Consider the following 19,427-nt stretch of genomic DNA (forward strand, 5'->3'; position numbering starts at 1 on the left):
ATGGGAACAGCTGGATCAGAGGCACAGCTGGAATGGGAACAGCTGGAATGGGGCACAGCTGGATGGGGGCAGAGCTGGATGGGGGCACAGCTGGAATGGGGCACAGCTGGAATGGGGGCACAGCTGGATCAGAGGCACAGCTGGATCGGGGGCACAGCTGGATCGGGGGCAGAGCTGGATGGGGGCACAGCTGGAATGGGGGCACAGCTGGATGGGGGCAGAGCTGGATGGGGGCACAGCTGGAATGGGGGCACAGCTGGATGGGGGCACAGCTGGATGGGGGCACAGCTGCTTCCCTCCCCATTTGGGGGGGATTTTTTCCTTTTTTTCCCGTTTTTCCCCATTTTTGGGCTGATTTTCCCCATTATTTTAATTTCTTTCCCATTTTTGGGCTGATTTTCCCATTATTTTCATTTCTTTCCCATTTTTGGGCTGATTTTCCCCATTATTTTCATTTCTTTCCCATTTTTGGGCTGATTTTCCCCATTATTTTTCATTTCTTTCCCATTTTTTGCCACTTTTCCCCCATTATTTTTCATTTCTTTCCCATTTTTGGGCTGATTTTTGGCCCCGTTTCGACCCAACCCAGCCGGAACCGGAGCGGAAAAAGCGGCGGCGCCGCCTCCTCGGCGCTTTTGGGTTAAAAAAACCCCAAAAAGGAGAAACGAAAGCGCTGAAATTCAAATTTCTCTCTCGGGCTCGCCCAAGCGCGGCCCCGGTTCCAGCGAGAGCCCAAAATTCTCGAGTTTCACCCCAAAAATCGCCGCCGCTTTCGGCGCCGCGGGAGCTCGGCGGGAGCAGAGGAAATCCGGGGGAACGGAAAGTTGGGGGCTCGGAGAGATTTGGGGTCACAGGTGAAGTTTTGGGGTCGGGGAGGGAATTTTGGGGTCGGGGAAGAAACTTTGGGGTCACAGGTGAAATTTTGGGGTCAAGGAGGGAATTTTGGGGTCCCTGAGGAGATTTTGGGGTCACAGAAGGAGGTTTTGGGCTCAATGAGGGAATTTGGGGTTGGGGAGGGAGATTTTGTGGTCACAGAAGCAATTTTGGGGTCCGGGAGGAGATTTTGGGGTCAGTGAGGGAATTTTGGGGTCGGAGAGAGAATTTTGGGGTCGCGGAACAAACTTTGGGGTCACGGGTGAAATTTTGGGGTCGGGGAGGGAATTTTGGGTTCCGGGAGGAGATTTTGGGGTCACAGAAGCAATTCTGGGGTCACGGAAGAAGATTTTGGGGTCAGTGAGGGAATTTTGGGTTCCGGGAGGAGATTTTGGGGTCACAGAAGAAACTTTGAGGTCACAGGTGAAATTTTGGGGTCACGGAAAGAGATTTTGGGGTCAATGAGGGAATTTTGGGTTCCGGGAAGAGCTTTTGGGGTCACAGAAGAAATTTTGGGGTCACAGAAGAAAATTTTGTGGTCACAGAACAAATTTTGGGGTCACGGGAGGAGATTTTGGGGTCGGAGAGAGAATTTTGGGGTCACGGAAGAAACTTTGGCGTCACAGGTGAAATTTTGAGGTCACAGGTGAAATTTTGGGGTCCGGGAGGAGATTTTGGGTTCTGAGAGGAGATTTTGGGGTCACAGAAGAAACTTTTGGGGTCCGGGAGGAGATTTTGGGGTGAATGAGGGAATTTTGGGTTGGGGAGGGAGATTTGGGGTCACAGAAGAAAATGTTGGGGTCGCAGAACAAATTTTGGGGTCAAGGAGGGAATTTTGGGGTCACAGAAGAAACTTTGATATCACAGGTGAAATTTTGGGGTCATGGAAAGAGATTTTGGGGTCAATGAGGGAATTTTGGGTTGGGGACGGAGCTTTTGGGGTCACAGAAGAAATTTTGGGGTCACAGAAGAAAATTTTGTGGTCACAGAACAAATTTTGGGGTCACGGGAGGAGATTTTGGGGTCAGGGAGTGAATTTTGGGGTCGGAGAGAGAATTTTGGGGTCACGGAAGAAACTTTGGGGTCACAGGTGAAATTTTGGGGTCACAGAAGAAATTTTGGGATCATGGAGGAGATTTTGGGGTCAAGGAGGGAATTTTGGGATCGGGGAGGAGATTTTGGGGTCAAGGAGGGAATTTTGGGGTCGGAGAGAGAATTTTGGGGTCACGGAAGAAACTTTGGGGTCACGGGTGAAGTTTTGGGGTCACAGAAGCAATTTTGGGGTCATGGAAGGAGATTTTGGGGTCAAGGAGGGAATTTTGGGTTGGGGAGAGAGAATTTTGGGGTCACGGAAGAAACTTTGAGGTCACAGAAGTAATTTTGGGGTCCGGGAGGAGATTTTGGGGTCAATGAGGGAATTTTGGGTTGGGGAGGGAGATTTTGGGGTCACAGAAGAAAATTTTGGGGTCACAGAACAAATTTTGGGGTCACGGGAGGAGATTTTGGGGTCAGGGAGGGAATTTTGGGGTAGGGAGGGAGATTTTGGGGTCACAGAAGGAGATTTTGGGGTCACAGAAGTAATTTTGGGGTCACAGAAGAGATTTTGGGGTCACAGGTGAAATTTTGGTTTCACAGGTGAAATTTTGGGGTCCGGGAGGAGATTTTGGGGTCAACATGGGAATTTTGGGGTCACAGATGAAATTTTGGGGTCAACGAGGGAATTTTGGGGTCACAGATGAAATTTTGGGGTCAGGAAGGGAATTTTGGGGTCACGGAAGAAACTTTGGGGTCACTGAAGGGATTTTGGGGTCACGGAAGAGATTTTGGGGTCAGAGAATAAATTTTTGGGGCAACAGAAAAAATGTTGGGGTCTCTGAGGAGATTTTGGGGTCGGGGAGGGAAATTTTGGGGTGGGGAGGAGATTTTGGGGTCACGGAAGAAAATGTTGGGGTCACAGATGAAATTTTGGGGTCAGGACGGGAATTTTGGGGTCACTGAAGGGATTTTGGGGTCACAGAGGAGATTTTAGGGTCAGAGAATAAATTTTTGGGGCAACAGAAAAAATCTGGGGGTCCCTGAAGGGATTTTGGGGTCACGGAGGAGATTCTGGGGTTGGGGAAACGATTTTGGGGTCAGGGAGGGAATTTTGGGGTCGAGGAGGAGATTTTGGGGGTAACAGAATAAATTTTGGGGTAACAGAAAAGATTTTGGGGTCGGGGAGGGAATTTGAGGGTCACAGAAGAAATTTTGGGCTGGGGGAAATGATTTTGGGGTCACTGAGGAGGTTTGGGGGTCCCTGAGGGGATTTTGAGGTCCCTAAAGGGATTTTGGGGTCACTGAGAAGATTTTGGGGTCACGGAGGGGATTTTGGGGTCAGGGAGGAGTTTTTTGAGTCCCTGAGGAGTTTTTGGGGTCCCTGAGTTTATTTTGGGGTCCCTGGCGTTATTTTGGGGTCCCTGAGTTGATTTTGAGGTCCCTGAGGAGTTTTTGGGTTATTTTGGGATCCCTGAGGAATTTTGGGGTCCCTGTGGTGCCAATTTAGGGTCCCTGAGTTGATTTTGGGGTCCTGGGTTGATTTTGGGGTCCCTGCGTTGATTTTGGGGTCCCTGAGGAGTTTTGGGGTCCCTGTGGTGCCGTTTTAGGGTCTCTGAGTTGATTTTGGGGTCCTGGGTTGATTTTGGGATCCCTGAGGAGTTTTTGGGGTTATTTTGGGGTCCCTGAGGAGTTTTTGGGTCCCTGAGGAGTTTTTGGGGTCCCTGGGTTGATTTTGGGATCCCTGGGTTGATTTTGGGGTCCCTGAAGAGTTTTGGGGTCCCTGTGGTGCCATTTTAGGGTCCCTGGGTTGATTTTGGGGTCCCTGAGGTTATTTTGGGGTCCCTGGGTTGATTTTGGGGTCCCTGAGGAGTTTTGGGGTCCCTGTGGTGCCGTTTTAGGGTCCCTGAGGTTATTTTGGGGTCCCTAGGTTGATTTTGGGGTCCCTGAGGAGTTTTGGGGTCCCCGTGGTGCTGTTTTAGGGTCGCTGCCATGGCCCAGCAGGAAACGTACGGGAACTGGCTCGGCCCCAAGCGCCTGCAGCGGCAGCCGGGTAAAAAATCCCAAACTCGGGATGGGGAATCCCAAACTGGGGATGGGGGAAATCCCAAATTGGGGATGGGGGAAATCCCAAACTCGGGATTGGGGAAATCCCAAATTGGGGATGGGGGAAATCCCAAATTCCCATTTTTGGGGGAAATTCCAAATTGGGGATGGGGGAAACCCCAAATTCGGGATTGGGAAAATCCCAAATTTGGGATTGGGGAGAATCCCAGATTCCCATTTTTTGGGGAAATCCCAAATTTGGGATTGGGAAAATCCCAAATTCCCATTTTCGGGGGTAATCCTAAATTCGGGTTTGGGGGAAATCCCAAATTCGGGATTGGGGAAACCCCAAATTCGTGATTGGGGGGAAATCCCAAATTCCCTTTTTTTGGGGGGGGATAAACCCCAAATTTCTGGGTTTTTTGGGAAAATTCCCCAAATTCCCATTTTTGGGGGGTAAATCCCAAATCTTGGGGTTTTTGGGGTGTAAATCCCAAATTTCTGAGTTTTTTTTTTTTTTAGGAAAATTCCCCATTTTTTTCCAGGTCAAATCCTCCTTTTTTCTGCCTTAAATTCCCATTTTTTTCCAGGTTAAATCCCAAATTTCTGCTTTTTTTGGGAAAAATCCCCCAAATTCCCCGTTTTTTTTTGGGGGGGGGGGGAAAATCACAAATTTCGGGGTTTTTTTTGGGGCGGGGGGGTAAATTCCAAATTCCTGATTTTCATGAGAAATTCCCCAAATTTCCCTTTTTTTTTCTGTGTTACATCCCAAAATTTCCCCTTTTTTTTGGGAAAAATCCCCTAAATTCCCCTTTTTTGCCACTTAAATCCCCCAAATTCTCCTTTTTTTTGGGGGGTTAAATCCTAAATTTTGGGGTTTTTTGGGGGGGATAAATCCCAAATTTCTGCTCTTTTGGGAAATATCCCCTAAATTCCCCATTTTTGGGGGGATAAATCCTAAATTTCAGCTTTTTTTGGGAAAAAAATCCCCTAAATTCCCCTTTTTTTATGGGGTAAATCCTGAATTCTGATTTTTTTGGGAGGGTAAATCTCAATTTTGGGTTTTTTTGGGGGGAATAAATCCCAAATTTCTCCTTTTTTTGGGGAAAAATCCCCCAAATTCCCCATTTTTTCCCATTTAAATCCCCAAATTCTCCTTTTCCCCCCATTTTCCCAATTTCCCCCCTTTTTTTTTCCCATCTTTTCTCGGATTTTTCCCTTTTATTCCCCAATTTTTTCTCATTTTTCCCTCTTTTCCTGTTTCCCTCACCTTTAATTCCATTTTTTCCATTTTTCCCTTATTTTCCCCCATTTTTTCTCCATTTCCCCCCCATTCCTCCCCAATTTTTTTCTCCATTTTCCCTTTTTTCTCTCTTTTTTCTTATTTTTTCCCTTTTATTCCTCCTTTATTCCCAATTTTCCTTTTTTTCCCTGATTTATTCATTTTCCCCGGATTTTCCCCCTTTTTTCCCATTTCCCCTCCATTTTTCCCATTTTTTCTCGGATTTTTCCCTTTTATTCCTCTTTTTTTCCCATTTTTCCCCTTCCCCCTTTTTTTATTCCATTATTTCCATTCCCCCCAATTCCCCCCATTTTTTTTCTCCATTTTCCATTTTTTCTCCCATTTTCCCCAATTTTCTCTCATTTTTCTCATCTTTTTTCCCTTTTTTCTGTTTTTATTCCATTTTTATTCCATTTTTATTCCATTATTTCCATTTTCCCCTTTTTCCCCCCATTTTTTTCCTCATTTTTCCACATTTTCTCTCATCTTTCTTGTTTTTTGCCCCTTTTATTAATTTTTTATTCCCATTTTTCCTTTTTTTCCCCTCATTTTTTCCCTTTTTCCCCCCCTTTTGCCCCATTTTTCCTGGGATTTTTTCCCTTTTATTCCTCTTTTTTTCTCCCTGTTTTTCTCCTTTTTCCCCATTTTCCCAATTTTCCCCTCTTTTTTTCCCATTTCTCCCCTTTTTTTCAATTTTTTCTCAGCTTTTTCCCTTTTATTCATCTTTTTTCCCTCATTTCCCCCATTTTTACTGTTTTTTTTCCTGATTTTTTTCCCCATTTTCCCCCATTTCCCATTTTTCCTGATTTTCCCCCCCTTTTTTTCCCATTTCTCCCCCTTTTTCCCCATTTTTAAATCGGATTTTTCCCTTTTATTCACATTTCCCCCCATTTTTCCCAATTTTTTCTCAATTTTTTTCAGTTTTTTCCCCATTTTCCCTCATTTTGTCTCATTTTTCCCTTTATTCTTCTTTTTCCCCATTTTTCCCATTTCCCTGATTTTTCCCTTTTCCCCATTTTTCCTGATTTCCCCCCCTTTTTTCCCATTTTTCTCGAATTTTTCCCTTTTATTCATCTTTTTTTCCCCATTTCCCCCTTTTTTCTCCCCTTTTTCCCATTTTCTCTCATTTTTTCCTTTTTATTCCTCTTTTATTCCCTATTTTCCCCATTTTTTCCTATTTTTTGATTTATTCCCATTTCCCCTTTTTTTCTTTTTTCCCTCTTTTTTCCTCATTTCCCCCTCCCCTTTTTCCCCATTTTTTCTTGGATTTTTGCCTTCCCCCCTCTTTTTCCCCCATTTCCCCCCATTTTTTTCTCCATTATTCCCCTTTTTTTTCTCCTTTTCCCCCATTTTCTCTCATTTTTTCTCATTTTTGTCCCTTTTATTCCTCTTTTATTCCCCTTTTTCCCCCATTTTCCCTGAGTTTTTTCCCTGATTTTTCCCTTTTCCCCATTTTCCCCCATTTCCATTTTTTCCTGATTTCCCCCCCTTTTTTCCCATTTCTCCCCCCTTTTTTCCCCTTTTTTTTTCTCAGATTTTTCCCTTTTATTCATCTTTTTTTTTCCTCCATTTTCCCATTTTCCCTCATTTTTCTCGCTTTTTTCCCCCCATTTCCCCCCTGATTTTTTCCAATTTTTCCCCGATTTTTCCCAATTTTTCCCCGATTTTTCCCAATTTTTCCCCGATTTTTCCCATTTTCCCCTTTTTTTGCAGGAATTTACTCCGTGGCCGGGAAGATGTCCCCAGTGGGCGACTTCAGACCAGGTAAATTCCCTTTTTTTCCCCAAAATTTCCCTTTTTTCCCCCCAATTTCCCAATTTCCCCGGGGTTTTGGGAAATCGATTCCTTTTCCACCATTTCAGCTCAAAATTCAGCAGCAAAATCCCAAAAAAATCCCATTTTTTCCCTTCAAATCCCCCCCCCCCAAAAATCAAATTTTTTCCCTTAGAATAAAAAAAAATTGTTTTTCCATTAAAATAAAAAAAATCAATTTTTTTCCTCTTAATATCCTCCAAAAACCAAATTTTTTCCCTTAAAATCCCCCCAAACTCAAATATCTTTTTCCATTAAAATCCCCAAAATCGAAATTTTTCCCTCTTAAAGTCCCAAAAAAATCGAAATTTTTTTTCCGTGAAAAGCCAAAAAAAAAAATCAAATTTTTTCCTTAAAATTCCTCCCAAAATCAAATTTGTTTTCCCCTTAAAATCCCAAAAATCAAATTTGTTTTTTTTTTTCCCTTAAAATTCCAAAAAAATCGAATTTGTTTTTCCCTTAAATTCCCCAAAATTGGAATTTTCCTCTTTTCCAGCCTCTCCCGACAGCTTCGAGGACGATTACGACGACGTTTCCATGGCGGGATCCGAGCGGGGCCCTCCGGCCAAAGGTGACCCCAAAAATTCACAAAATTCCCCAAAATTTCCCCCCAAAATTCCCCCAAAAAATCCCCAAAATTCCCCAAAAAAATTCCCCAAAAATTCCCCTAAATTCGAAAAAAAAAAAATCGCTAAAATTCGCAAAATACCCCAAAAGAAATCCCTAAAATCGCCCAAAATGGCCCCAAAATCCTCCAAAAAATTACCCTAAAATTCCCCAAAATTAAAAAAAAAAATCCCTAAAATTCCCCCAAAAAATCCCCAAAAAGTTTTTTTACATCCCTAAAATTGTCTAAAAAATTCCCCAAAACTCATCCCAAAATCCCCCCCAAAAATCCTTCCAGAATCCCCCAAAATTCCCCGTAAATCCCCAAAATCCCCCAAAAAATCCCCCCAAAATCCCTGAAAAAAAACCCGAAATTTCCCCAAAATCAAAAAAGATTCCAAAAAATTCCCAAAAATTTCCCCAAATCCTCCCAATATCCCCCAAAAATTCCCCCAAATCCCCCAAAATTTGCAAAAATCCCTGAAAATTCCCAAACACTCCCCTAAATTCCCCTCTAATTCCCCAAAAATCCCAAAAATTCTCCAAAAATTCCCCAAATTTTCCCAAAATTCCCCTAAAATCCCCCAGAAATCCCCCAAAATTCCCCCAAATCCCAAAAAAATCCCCCAAAATTCCCTAAAATCCAAAAAAAAAAAAATCCCCCAAATTCCCTAAAATCCCCCAAAAATCCCCCAAAATTCCCAAAATTCTCCCAAAATTTCCCCTCCCGAGGGCTCTGACCCCAAATTTGGGAATTCCGAGCGGAAATTTGGGAATTCTGAGACAAAATTTGGGAATTCCGACCATAATTCTAACCCAAAATCCCTCAAAATTCTGCAAAAAAAATCCCTAAAAGTCCCTTTAAAATCCCTCAAAATTCCCAAAAACTCCCCCAAAATTCTTCCAAAATTCCCATAAAATCTCCCCAAAATTCCCCCAAATTAAAAAAGAATCCCCAAAAAATTCCCTTAAAATTCCCAGAATTAAAAAAAACTTTTCAAAATTCCCCAAATTCCTCAAAATCCCCAAAAATTCCCTTAAAATCTCTCTAAAATCCCCCTAAATCCCAAAAAGTTCCCTAAAAATCCCCCCAAAAATCCCAAAAATTCCCATTTTCCCCCCAAAATTCCCCAAATTTCTGCAAAATGCCTCAAAAATCCCCAAAATCCCCAAAATTTCCCTGAAGTTGCCCAAAAAATCCCTTAAAATCCCCACAAAATTCCAAAAAATTCCCAAAACTCCTCCAAAATCCCTCAAAAATTTGCAAAAATCCTTGAAAATTCCCTAAAAAATCCCCTAAATCCCCCGAAAATCCTCCAAAATTCCGCAAATAATCTCAAAATTTCCATTTTCCCCCAAAATTCCCATTCCCCCCCCCCCCAAATTCCCATCTTTCCCCCCAAAATTCCCATTTTTCCCCCAAAAAATTCCAGGTTTCCCCCCAAAATTCCCATTTTTCCCCCAAAATTCCCATTTTTCCCTGGAATCCATCCCCAAATCCCCATTTTTCCACTCAAAAACCCCATTTTTGTTGAAAACTTCCCCCAAAATTCCCATTTTTCCTCCCAAAATTCCCATTTTTCCCCCAAATTCCCATTTTTCCTCCCAAATTTCCCATTTTTCCCTGGAATCCATCCCCAAATTCCCATTTTTCCCCAAATTCCATTTCCCCGCAGGCGTTTACCTCCTGGCGGGGCCTCCCCAGGAGGATCCGGCCCCGAAGGATCCCGAGGGCTGCGAGCCCAAATTGGGGAATTCCGAGCCCAAATTGGGGAATTCCGAGCGGAAATTTGGGAATTCCAAGCGGAAATTTGGGAATTCCGGCCTGGTGGCCACCCTGGCTCTCCTGGTGGCCACCCTGGGCCTGGCCTGGGGGGGGCTCCTGGCCGTGGCCATCGGCAAGCGTGAGCGGGCTGGGAAAAACGGGAATTCGGGGAAAAATGGGAATTTGGGGATGGATTCCAGGGAAAAATGGGAATTTGGGGGGAAATGGGAATTTGGGGGGGAAATGGGAATTTGGGGATGGATTCCAGGGAAAAATGGGAATTTTGGGGAGGAAAAATGGGAATTTGGGGGGAAATGGGAATTTGGGGGGGAAAAAATGGGAATTTGGGGGGGGGGAATGGGAAATTGGGGGAGGAAAAATGGGAAATTGGGGATGGATTCCAGGGAAAAATGGGAACTTCGGGTGGAAAAATGGGAATTTCGGAATGGATTCCAGGAAAAAAATGGGAATTTTGGGGGAAGTTTTCAACAAAAATGGGGATTTTGAGTGGAAAAATGGGGATTTTGGAATGGATTCCAAGGAAAAATGGGAATTTTGGGAGGAAAAATGGGAATTTTTGCAGTGAACTCCATGGAAAATGGGAATTTTGGTGGAATTCCATGGAAAATGGGAATTTTCCCTTCCCCAGACCAGGAGCTGCAGGCGGAGCTGGAGCTGCTGAAGTCGAATTTTTCGGCCATTTGGGATTCCCGTGAGTGCAAAAATCCCCAAATCCCTGAATCCCCAAAATCCCAAATCCCCCAAATCCCCAAACCCCCAAAATCCCAAATCATCAAATCCCCAAATCCCTGAATCCCCAAAATCCCAAATCCCAAAATCCCTGAATCCCCAAAATCCCAAATCTCCAATTCCCAAATCCCCAATTCCCCAATCCCCAAAATCCCCGAATCCCCAAAATCCCAAATCCCAAATCCCCAAATCCCAAATCCCCAAATCCCCAATCCCAAATCCCATAAATCCCCAAATCCCAAATCCAAAATTCCATCAATCCCATCAATCCCTTCAATCCCAAATCCCATAAATCCCAAATCCCAAATCCCCAAATCTCCAATCCCAAATCCCCCAAATCCCCAATTCTCAAATCCCAAATCCCCAAATCCCAAATCCCAAATCCCCAAATCCCAAATCCGGCCTCTGCCGGTTCCGACTGGGGGAAATCGGACTGGGAGGGACTGGGGGGAACTGGGACAAACTGGTCTATACTGGTCCGTACTGGTTTATACCGGTCCGTACTGGTCCATACTGGTCTGTACTAGTTTATACTGGTCCGTACTGGTTTATACTGGTCCATACTGGTCCGTACTGGTTTATACTGGTCCGTACTGGTCCATACTGGTCCATACTGGTTTATACCGGTCCGTACTGGTTTATACTGGTCCATACTGGTCCGTACTGGTCTGTACTGGTCCATACTGGTCCGTACTGGTTTATACTGGTCCGTACTGGTCTATACTGGTCCATACTGGTCCGTACTGGTTTATACTGGTCCGTACTGGTCCATACTGGTTTATACTGGTCCATACTGGTCCGTACTGGTCCATACTGGTTTATACTGGTCCGTACTGGTCCGTACTGGTTTATACTGGTCCATACTGGTTTATACTGGTCCATATTGGTTTATACTGGTCCGTACTGGTCTATACTGGTCCGTACTGGTTTATACTGGTCCGTACTGGTCCATACTGGTTTATACTGGTCCGTACTGGTCTATACTGGTCTGTACTGGTCCGTACTGGTCCATACTGGTTTATACTGGTCCATACTGGTTTATACTGGTTTATACTGGTCTGTACTGGTGCGTACTGGTTTATACTGGTTTATACTGGTCCGTACTGGTTTATACTGGTCCATACTGGTTTATACTGGTCCATACTGGTCCATACTGGTTTATACTGGTCTATACTGGTCTGTACTGGTCCGTACTGGTCCATACTGGTTTATACTGGTCCGTACTGGTCCATACTGGTCCGTACTGGTTTATACTGGTCCGTACTGGTCCATACTGGTCCGTACTGGTTTATACTGGTCCGTACTGGTCCATACTGGTTTATACTGGTTTATACTGCTCTGTACTGGTTTATACTGGTCCATACTGGTTTATACCGGTCCATACTGGTCTATACTGGTTTATACTGGTTTATACTGCTCTGTACTGGTTTATACTGGTCCATACTGGTTTATACCGGTCCATACTGGTCCATACTGGTTTATACTGGTTTATACTGGTCCATACTGGTTTTTACTGGTCCATACTGGTTTTTACTGGTCCATACTGGTCCGTACCGGTTCTCTCCAGTGCAGCAGGAGCAGACCCGGCTGCACTTCGGGATCCAGCAGCACCAACTGGAGCAGCAGGAGCTGGCAGGTAACTCCGGAATTCCCAAATTCCCCAAATTCCCCAAAATTCCCAAAAACCCCGGAAAAAAGAATCCCAAAATTCCCTCTCAAGAATTCCCCCCAAAATTCCCGAAATTCCCAAAAATTCCTCCAAAAAATCCCCAAAAATTCCCTGAAAAAAATCCCCAAAAATCCCAAAACATCTCCAAAAAATTCCTTCCAAAAATCCCCCAAATTCCCCCAAATTCCCCAAATTTCCCCTCCCAAAAAATTCCCCAAAATTCTGCAAAATTCCATTAAATTCCTCCAAAAATTCCCAAAAATTAAAAAAAAAAAAAAAAAAACAAACCACCAAAAAGTCCCCCCCAAAAAATTCCCCAAAAAATTCCTGAAAATTCCAAAATTTTCCAAAGAATTCCCCACAAAAAATTCCAGGATTTCCCAGGATAATTTCCCAGGTTTTCCCGGTATATCTTCCCAGATTTCCTGGGATAATTTCTCAGATTTTCCCTGGATAATTTCCCCATTTCCCGGGATATTTCCAGGGATATTTCCCAAATTTCCCGGGATATTTTCTGGGATTTTTCCCGGGATAATTTCCCGTTATTCCCAGATTTGCTGTGCCAGGCGCTGGGCAGCGCGCGGCGCTGCGGGGCCGTTTCCCCTGGGATTTCCCCAGATTTCCCAGGATCATTTCCCCATTTCCCGGGATATTTCCTTTGATATTTCCCAGGATATTTTCTGGGATTTTTCCCGGGATAATTTCCCGTTATTCCCAGATTTGCTGTGCCAGGCGCTGGGCGGCTCCCGGCGCTGCGGGCCGGGCTGGCGGCCCCACGGCAGCAGCTGCTATTCCTTCTCGCGGGGTTTGGTCTGGGATTTCCCGGATCATTTCCCGGATCATTTCCCGGATCATTTCCCGGATCATTTCCCGGATTTTTCCCAGGATAATTTCCCGGTTTATTCCCAGATTTGCTGTGCCAGGCGCTGGGTGGCTCCCGGCGCTGCGGGCCGGGCTGGCGGCCCCACGGCAGCAGCTGCTATTCCTTCTCGCGGGGTTTGGTCTGGGATTTCCCGGATCATTTCCTGGATCATTTCCCGGATTTTTCCCGGGATAATTCCCGGTTTATTCCCAGATTTGCTGTGCCAGGCGCTGGGCGGCTCCCGGCGCTGCGGGCCGGGCTGGCGGCCCCACGGCAGCAGCTGCTATTCCTTCTCGCGGGACGCGCTGAGCTGGGGCCGCGCCCGCAGCGCCTGCGAGGACCTGGGAGCGCACCTGGCCGTGGTCAGCGACGAGGCCGAGCAGGTGAGGCACGGAGCCCGATCCCAAATCCATCCCAAATCCCAAACCCGCCCCTGATCCCAGTTCCAGACCCAATCCCGATCCCAACCCCAGATCCAATCCTGATCCCAAATCCCAAACCCACCCCGATCCCACTTCCAGATCCAATCCTGATCCCAAATCCCAAACCCGATCCCGATCCCAACCCCAGATCCAATCCTGATCCTGAATCCCAAACCCGATCCCGATCCCAACCCCAGATCCAGTCCTGATCCCAAATCCCAAACCCACCCCGATCCCACTTCCAGATCCAATCCTGATCCCAATCCCAGATCCAATCCTGATCCCAAATCCCAAACCCGATCCCAACCCCAGATCCAGTCCTGATCCCAGATCCAATCCTGATCCCAATCCCAGATCCAATCCTGATCCCAAATCCCAAACCCGCCCCGATCCCAACCCCAGATCCAATCCTGATCCCAACCCCAGATCCAATCCTGATCCCAAATCCCAAAGCCGCCCCGATCCCAACCCCAGATCCAGTCCTGATCCCAACCCCAGATCCAATCCTGATCCCAAATCCCAAAGCCGCCCCGATCCCAACCCCAGATCCAGTCCTGATCCCAAATCCCAAACCCGATCCCGATCCCAACCCCAGATCCAATCCTGATCCCAACCCCAGATCCAATCCTGATCCCAAATCCCAAAGCCGCCCCGATCCCAACCCCAGATCCAGTCCTGATCCCAAATCCCAAACCCGATCCCAATCCCAACCCCAGATCCAATCCTGATCCCAAATCCCAAACCTGATCCCAATCCCAACCCCAGATCCAATCCTGATCCCAACCCCAGATCCAATCCTGATCCCAACCCCAAACCCGCCCCGATCCCAGTTCCAGATCCAATCCTGATCCCAAATCCAATCCCGATCCCAATCCCAGATCCAATCCTGATCCCAACCCCAGATCCAATCCTGATCCCAAATCCAATCCCGATCCCAATCCCAGATCCAATCCTGATCCATTCCTGATCCCAAATCCCAAACCCGCCCCGATCCCAACCCCAGATCCAATCCTGATCCCAAATCCAATCCCGATCCCAATCCCAGATCCAATCCTGATCCATTCCTGATCCCAAATCCCAAACCCGCCCCGATCCCAACCCCAGATCCAATCCTGATCCCAAATCCAATCCCGATCCCAATCCCAGATCCAATCCTGATCCATTCCTGATCCCAAATCCCAAACCCGCCCCGATCCCAACCCCAGATCCAATCCTGATCCCAATCCCAGATCCAATCCCAGATCCATTCCTGATCCCAAATCCCAAACCTGCCCCTGATCCCAACCCCAGATCCAATCCTGATCCCAGATCCAATCCCAAATCCGTCCCTCATCCCAATCCCAGATTCAATCCTGATCCCAATCCCAGAGCCCAATCCCAATCCCAGATCCATTCCTGATCCCAAATCCCAAATCCATCCCTGATCCCAATCCCAGATCCAATCCTGATCCCAAATCCCAGAGCCCAATCCCAATCCCAATCCTGATCCCAAATCCCAGACCCATTCCTGATCCCAAATCCCAAATCCCAGACGCATTCCTGATCCCAAATCCCAAATCCATTCCTGATCCCAATTCCCAGATCCCAATCCCAAATCCGCCCCTGATCCCAATGCCAGATCCCAATCCCAAATCCCAATCCCATCCCAAATCCATTCCTGATACCAAATCCCATATTCCAGACCCATTCCTGATCCCAAATCCGTCCCTGATCCAAATCCCAGATCCCAATCCCAGATCCAATCCTGATCCCAAATACCAAATCCCAGATCCAATCCTGATCCCAAATCCAATCCTGATCCCAAATCCCAAATCCCAGATCCAATCCTGATCCCAAATCCATTCCTGATCTCAATCCCAATCCCAGATCCTAATCCCAGACCCCAAATCCCAATCCCAGATCCCAATCCCAAATCCATCCCAAATCCCAAACCCCAATGCCAATCCCAAATCTCTGATCCCAATCCCTAATCTCAAATCCCAGATCCCAATCCCAAACCCCAATCCCAATCTCAGATCCCAAATCCCAATCCTAAATCCATCCCCGATCCCAAATTATCAATCCCAATCCCAAATCCATCCCTGATCCCAAATCCCAAATCCATCCCCGATCCCAAATTATCAATCCCAATCCCAAATCCATCCCTGATCCCCGATCCCAAATCCATCCCAAATCCCAAATCCCAGATCCCAAATCCTAAATCCCAAATCCATCTCCAATTTTAAATTTTTTTCAATTTTTTTTTTTGTTAACTTTTGGGGGTATTTTTGTTCATTTTTGGGAGATTTTGGGGGTTTTGGGGATTTTTTTTTTTGTTCATTTTGGAGGGATTTTGGGGCTTTTTTAAGGGTTTTTTTTTTCATTTTTGGGTAATTTTAGAGGATTTTTTTGTTCGTTTTTGGGGTATTTTGGGGGTATTTTGAGGCTTATTTTGGGGAGTATTTTGGGGGTATTTTGGGATTTTTTTGGCTGTATTTTGGGGGGTATTTTGGGGTTTTTGGGGGGTTATTTTGGGGGTATTTTTGGGGTATTTGAATGTTGGGTTTGGGTGTTTTGAGGGTATTTTGGGGGTATTTTGGGGGTATTTTGGGGGGTATTTTGGGGGTGGTTTTGGGGTGTTTTGGGGGTATTTTGGGGGTATTTGTGGGGTGGTTTTGGGGTATTTTGGGGTTATTTTGGGGGTTTTTTGGTGTGTTTTTGGGGTATTTTGGGGGTGTTTTTGGGGGTATTTTTGGGGTATTTTGGGGGTGTTTTTGGGGTATTTCGGGGGTATTTCGGGGGTATTTTTGGGGGTACTTTTGGAGTATTTTGAGGGTATTCTGGGGGTATTTGTGGGGTGTTTTTGGGGTATTTTGGGGTGTTTTGAGGGGTATTTTGGGGGTGGTTTTGGGGTATTTTGGGGTATTTGTGGGGTGGTTTTGGGGTGTTTTGGGGGTATTTTTTTGGTATTTTGTGGGTGGTTTTTGGGGTATTTTGGGGGTGTTTTGGGGGTGTTTTGGGGGTGTTTTTGGGGTATTTTGGGGGTGTTTTTGTGGTATTTTGGGGGTATTTTTGGGGGTATTTTGGGGGTGTTTTTGGGGGTAATTTTGGAGTATTTGGAGGATATTTTTGGGGTATTTGTGGTGTGGTTTTGGGGTATTTTTGGGGAAATTTTGGGGGTATTTTTGGGGTATTTGTGGGGTGGTTTTGGGGGCATTTTTGGGGTATTTTGGGGGTGTTTTGGGGGTATTTTGGGGGTGTTTTTGGGGGTATTTTTGGGGGTGTTTTTGGGGTATTTTGAGGATATTTTTGGGGGTATTTGTGGTGTAGTTTTGGGGTGTTTTTGAGGGTAGTTTTGGGGGTGTTGTTGGGGTATTTTGGGGGTATTTGGGGTGTTTTTGGGGTATTTTGGGGTGTTTTTTGGGTATTTTTGTGTGTTTTTGGGGTATTTTGGGGTGTTTTTGGGGTATTTTTGGGTGTTTTTGGGGTATTTTGGGGGTGTTTTTGGGGTGTTTTGGGGGTATTTTGAGGGGTTTTGGGATCGTTCCCAGCTTTTCCTGGTGGAGAGCAGCAACAGCAGCAGCTCCTACTGGCTGGGGGTGACGGACGCGGAGCAGGAGGGGAAATGGCGCTGGGTCACGGGCGAGGAGCCCCAGTTTGGGTAAAAACAACCAATTCTGGGGAAAAAAAACAGTTCTGGGGAAAAACAACCAATTCTGGGAAAAAAAAACAGTTCTGGGGAAAAACAACCAATTCTGGGAAAAAAAAACAGTTCTGGGGAAAAAAACAGTTCTGGGAAAAACAACCAATTCTGGGAAAAAAAAACAGTTCTGGGAAAAACAACCAATTCTGGGAAAAAAAACCAGTTCTGGGGAAAAACAACCAATTCTGGGAAAAAAAAAACAGTTCTGGGAAAAAAAACAGTTCTGGGGAAAAAACAGTTCTGGGAAAAAAAAACAGTTCTGGGGAAAAACAACCAATTCCGGGAAAAAAAACAGTTCTGGGAAAAAACAACCAATTCTGGGGAAAAAAACAGTTCTGGGAAAAAAAACAGTTCTGGGGAAAAAACAGTTCTGGGAAAAAAAAAACAGTTCTGGGGAAAAACAACCAATTCCGGGAAAAAAAAACAGTTCTGGGAAAAAAAACAGTTCTGGGGAAAAGCAACCAATTCTGGGAAAAAAAACAGTTCTGGGGAAAAACAACCAATTCTGGGAAAAAAAACAGTTCTGGGAAAAAAAACAGTTCTGGGGAAAAAAAAACAGTTCTGGGAAAAAAAATCGGATTTGTATTGAAAAATCCCAATTTTGGGGGGAAAAACCTCCAATTCTGGGAGAAAAAATCTGATTTGTATTGAAAAACCCCAATTTTGGGGGAAAAAAATCTGATTTGTATTGAAAAATCCCAATTTTGGGGGGAAAAAAATCTGATTTGTATTGAAAAATCCCAAATTTTGGGGGGAAAAAAACCCAATTCTGGGGAAAAAAAATCTGATTTCTATTGAAAAATCCCAATTTTTGGGGAAAAAAAAAATCTGGAAAAAAAATCTGATTTGTTTTGAAAAATCCCAATTTTTGGGGAAAAAAAATCCCAATTCTGGGAAAAAAAAATCTGATTTGTATTGAAAAATCCCAATTTTGGGGGAAAAAAAAACCTAATTCTGGGGAAAAAAATCGGATTTGTTTTGAAAAATCCCAATTTTGGGGGAAAAAAAAAAAACAGTTCTGGGGAAAAAAAATCTGATTTGTTTTGAAAAATCCCAATTTTGGGGAAAAAAAAAATCACAATTTTGGGGAAAAAATCCTGATTTTGTTTTGAAAAATCCCAATTTTGGGGAAAAAAATCACAATTTTGGGGAAAAAAATCCTGATTTTGATTTTAAAAATCACAATTTTTTGGGAAAAAATTCCCAATTCTGGGAAAAAAAATCTGATTTGTATTGAAAAATCCCAATTTTGGGGGAAAAAAATTACAATTTTGGGGGAAAAAGTCCTGATTTTGATTTTAAAAATCATAATTTTGGGGGAAAAAAATCCTGATTTTGATTTGAAAAATCCCAATTTTGGGGAAAAAAAATCACAATTTTGGGGGAAAAAATCCTGATTTTGATTTGAAAAATCCCAATTTTGGGGGAAAAAGTCTGATTTGTTTTGAAACATCCCAATTTTTGGGAAAAAAAAATCACAATTTTGGGGGAAAAAAAATCCTGATTTTGATTTTAAAAATCACGATTTTGGTGGGGAAAAAATCCTGATTTTGATTTGAAAAATCCCAATTTTGGGGGAAAAAAAAAAACAATTCTGGGAAAAAAAAATCTGATTTGTTTTGAAAAATCCCAATTTTGGGGAAAAAATCCTGATTTTGATTTTAAAATCCCAGTTTTGGGGGAAAAAAAATCACAATGTTAGTGAAAAAAGTCAGAATTTTGGTTAAAAAATCTCATTTTTTGGGGAAAAAATCCTGATTTTGGGAAAAAAACCCACAATGTTAGCAAAAAATTTCCAATTTTGGGGAAGAGAGTCAGAATTTTGGTTAAAAAAAAATCTCATTTTTGGGGGAAAAAAAAAATCACAATTTTGGGGAAAAAAAATCACAATGTTAGTGAAAAAATCCCATTTTTGGTAAAAATATCACAAGTTTGGGGGGCAAAAAATCAGACTTTTCCGGTTTTCCCAGGATAATTTGATTTTTTTTTTGTTTTTCCCCCGATAATTTGAGTTTTTGGGGTTTTTTCCCAGGTTTTGGGACGTGTGGCTGTGGGAGCTGCGCTCCAGGAATTGAAAAAAAAATTCCTAAAAATCATATATATGAATAAAAACTGGAAAGAAAGCTAATTTTAAAGAAATTAAAATTAAATTAATTAAAAATTCATTTAAAAATCATAAAAATTCCAGTGGGGAACCGCCAGAACCACAAAAAAAAACCAAAAAATCCTATTTTTTCCCATTTTTACCTTGAAAAAATGACATTTTTTGCCCATTTTCGCCCTCAAAAATGGTTTTTTTTTGGTTATTTTAATTGCTAAATTTTATTTTTCGCTTTTTTCTGTTTTCCCCCGGGATAATTTGATTTTTTGGGTTTTTTTTTTCCCAGGTTTTGGGACGTGTGGCAGCGGGATCCGCAGCAGGAGCTGAAGGATTGCGGCGCGCTGGGGCCCAAGGGGCGCTGGGTGAGCGCGCGCTGCTCGGAGCCGCTGCGCTGGGTCTGCGAGAGGCCAGGACACTGCTGATATTCCCTTTTTTAAAAGAGTTTGCTGTAAAAAAATCCCGCAAAAAAATCCTAATAAAATCTCCCAAAAATCCCGATTTTTTAAGGGTTTGGTGCCAAAAATC

The 19,427-nt window shown here is 44.1% G+C and overlaps 1 protein-coding gene across 1 annotated transcript; it reads left to right on the forward strand.

The window, feature by feature from the left end:
* Positions 1–772: 772 nt before the first annotated feature.
* On the forward strand, positions 773–19,359 carry LOC128802039 (CD209 antigen-like). The gene is made up of 12 exons (XM_053968236.1): positions 773–854; positions 3,888–3,958; positions 6,947–6,997; positions 7,542–7,616; positions 9,328–9,555; positions 10,066–10,128; positions 11,734–11,802; positions 12,554–12,640; positions 12,745–12,831; positions 12,911–13,080; positions 16,650–16,759; positions 19,189–19,359. The coding sequence occupies exons 2-12, from the start codon at positions 3,898–3,900 to the stop codon at positions 19,322–19,324; spliced, it is 1,137 nt and encodes a 378-aa protein (XP_053824211.1). The 5' UTR covers positions 773–854; positions 3,888–3,897; the 3' UTR covers positions 19,325–19,359.
* The last annotated feature ends 68 nt before the right edge of the window (positions 19,360–19,427 follow it).

Source organism: Vidua chalybeata, chromosome 33 (genome assembly GCF_026979565.1).
Source record: "Vidua chalybeata isolate OUT-0048 chromosome 33, bVidCha1 merged haplotype, whole genome shotgun sequence".
NCBI classification, from domain to species: domain Eukaryota; kingdom Metazoa; phylum Chordata; class Aves; order Passeriformes; family Viduidae; genus Vidua; species Vidua chalybeata.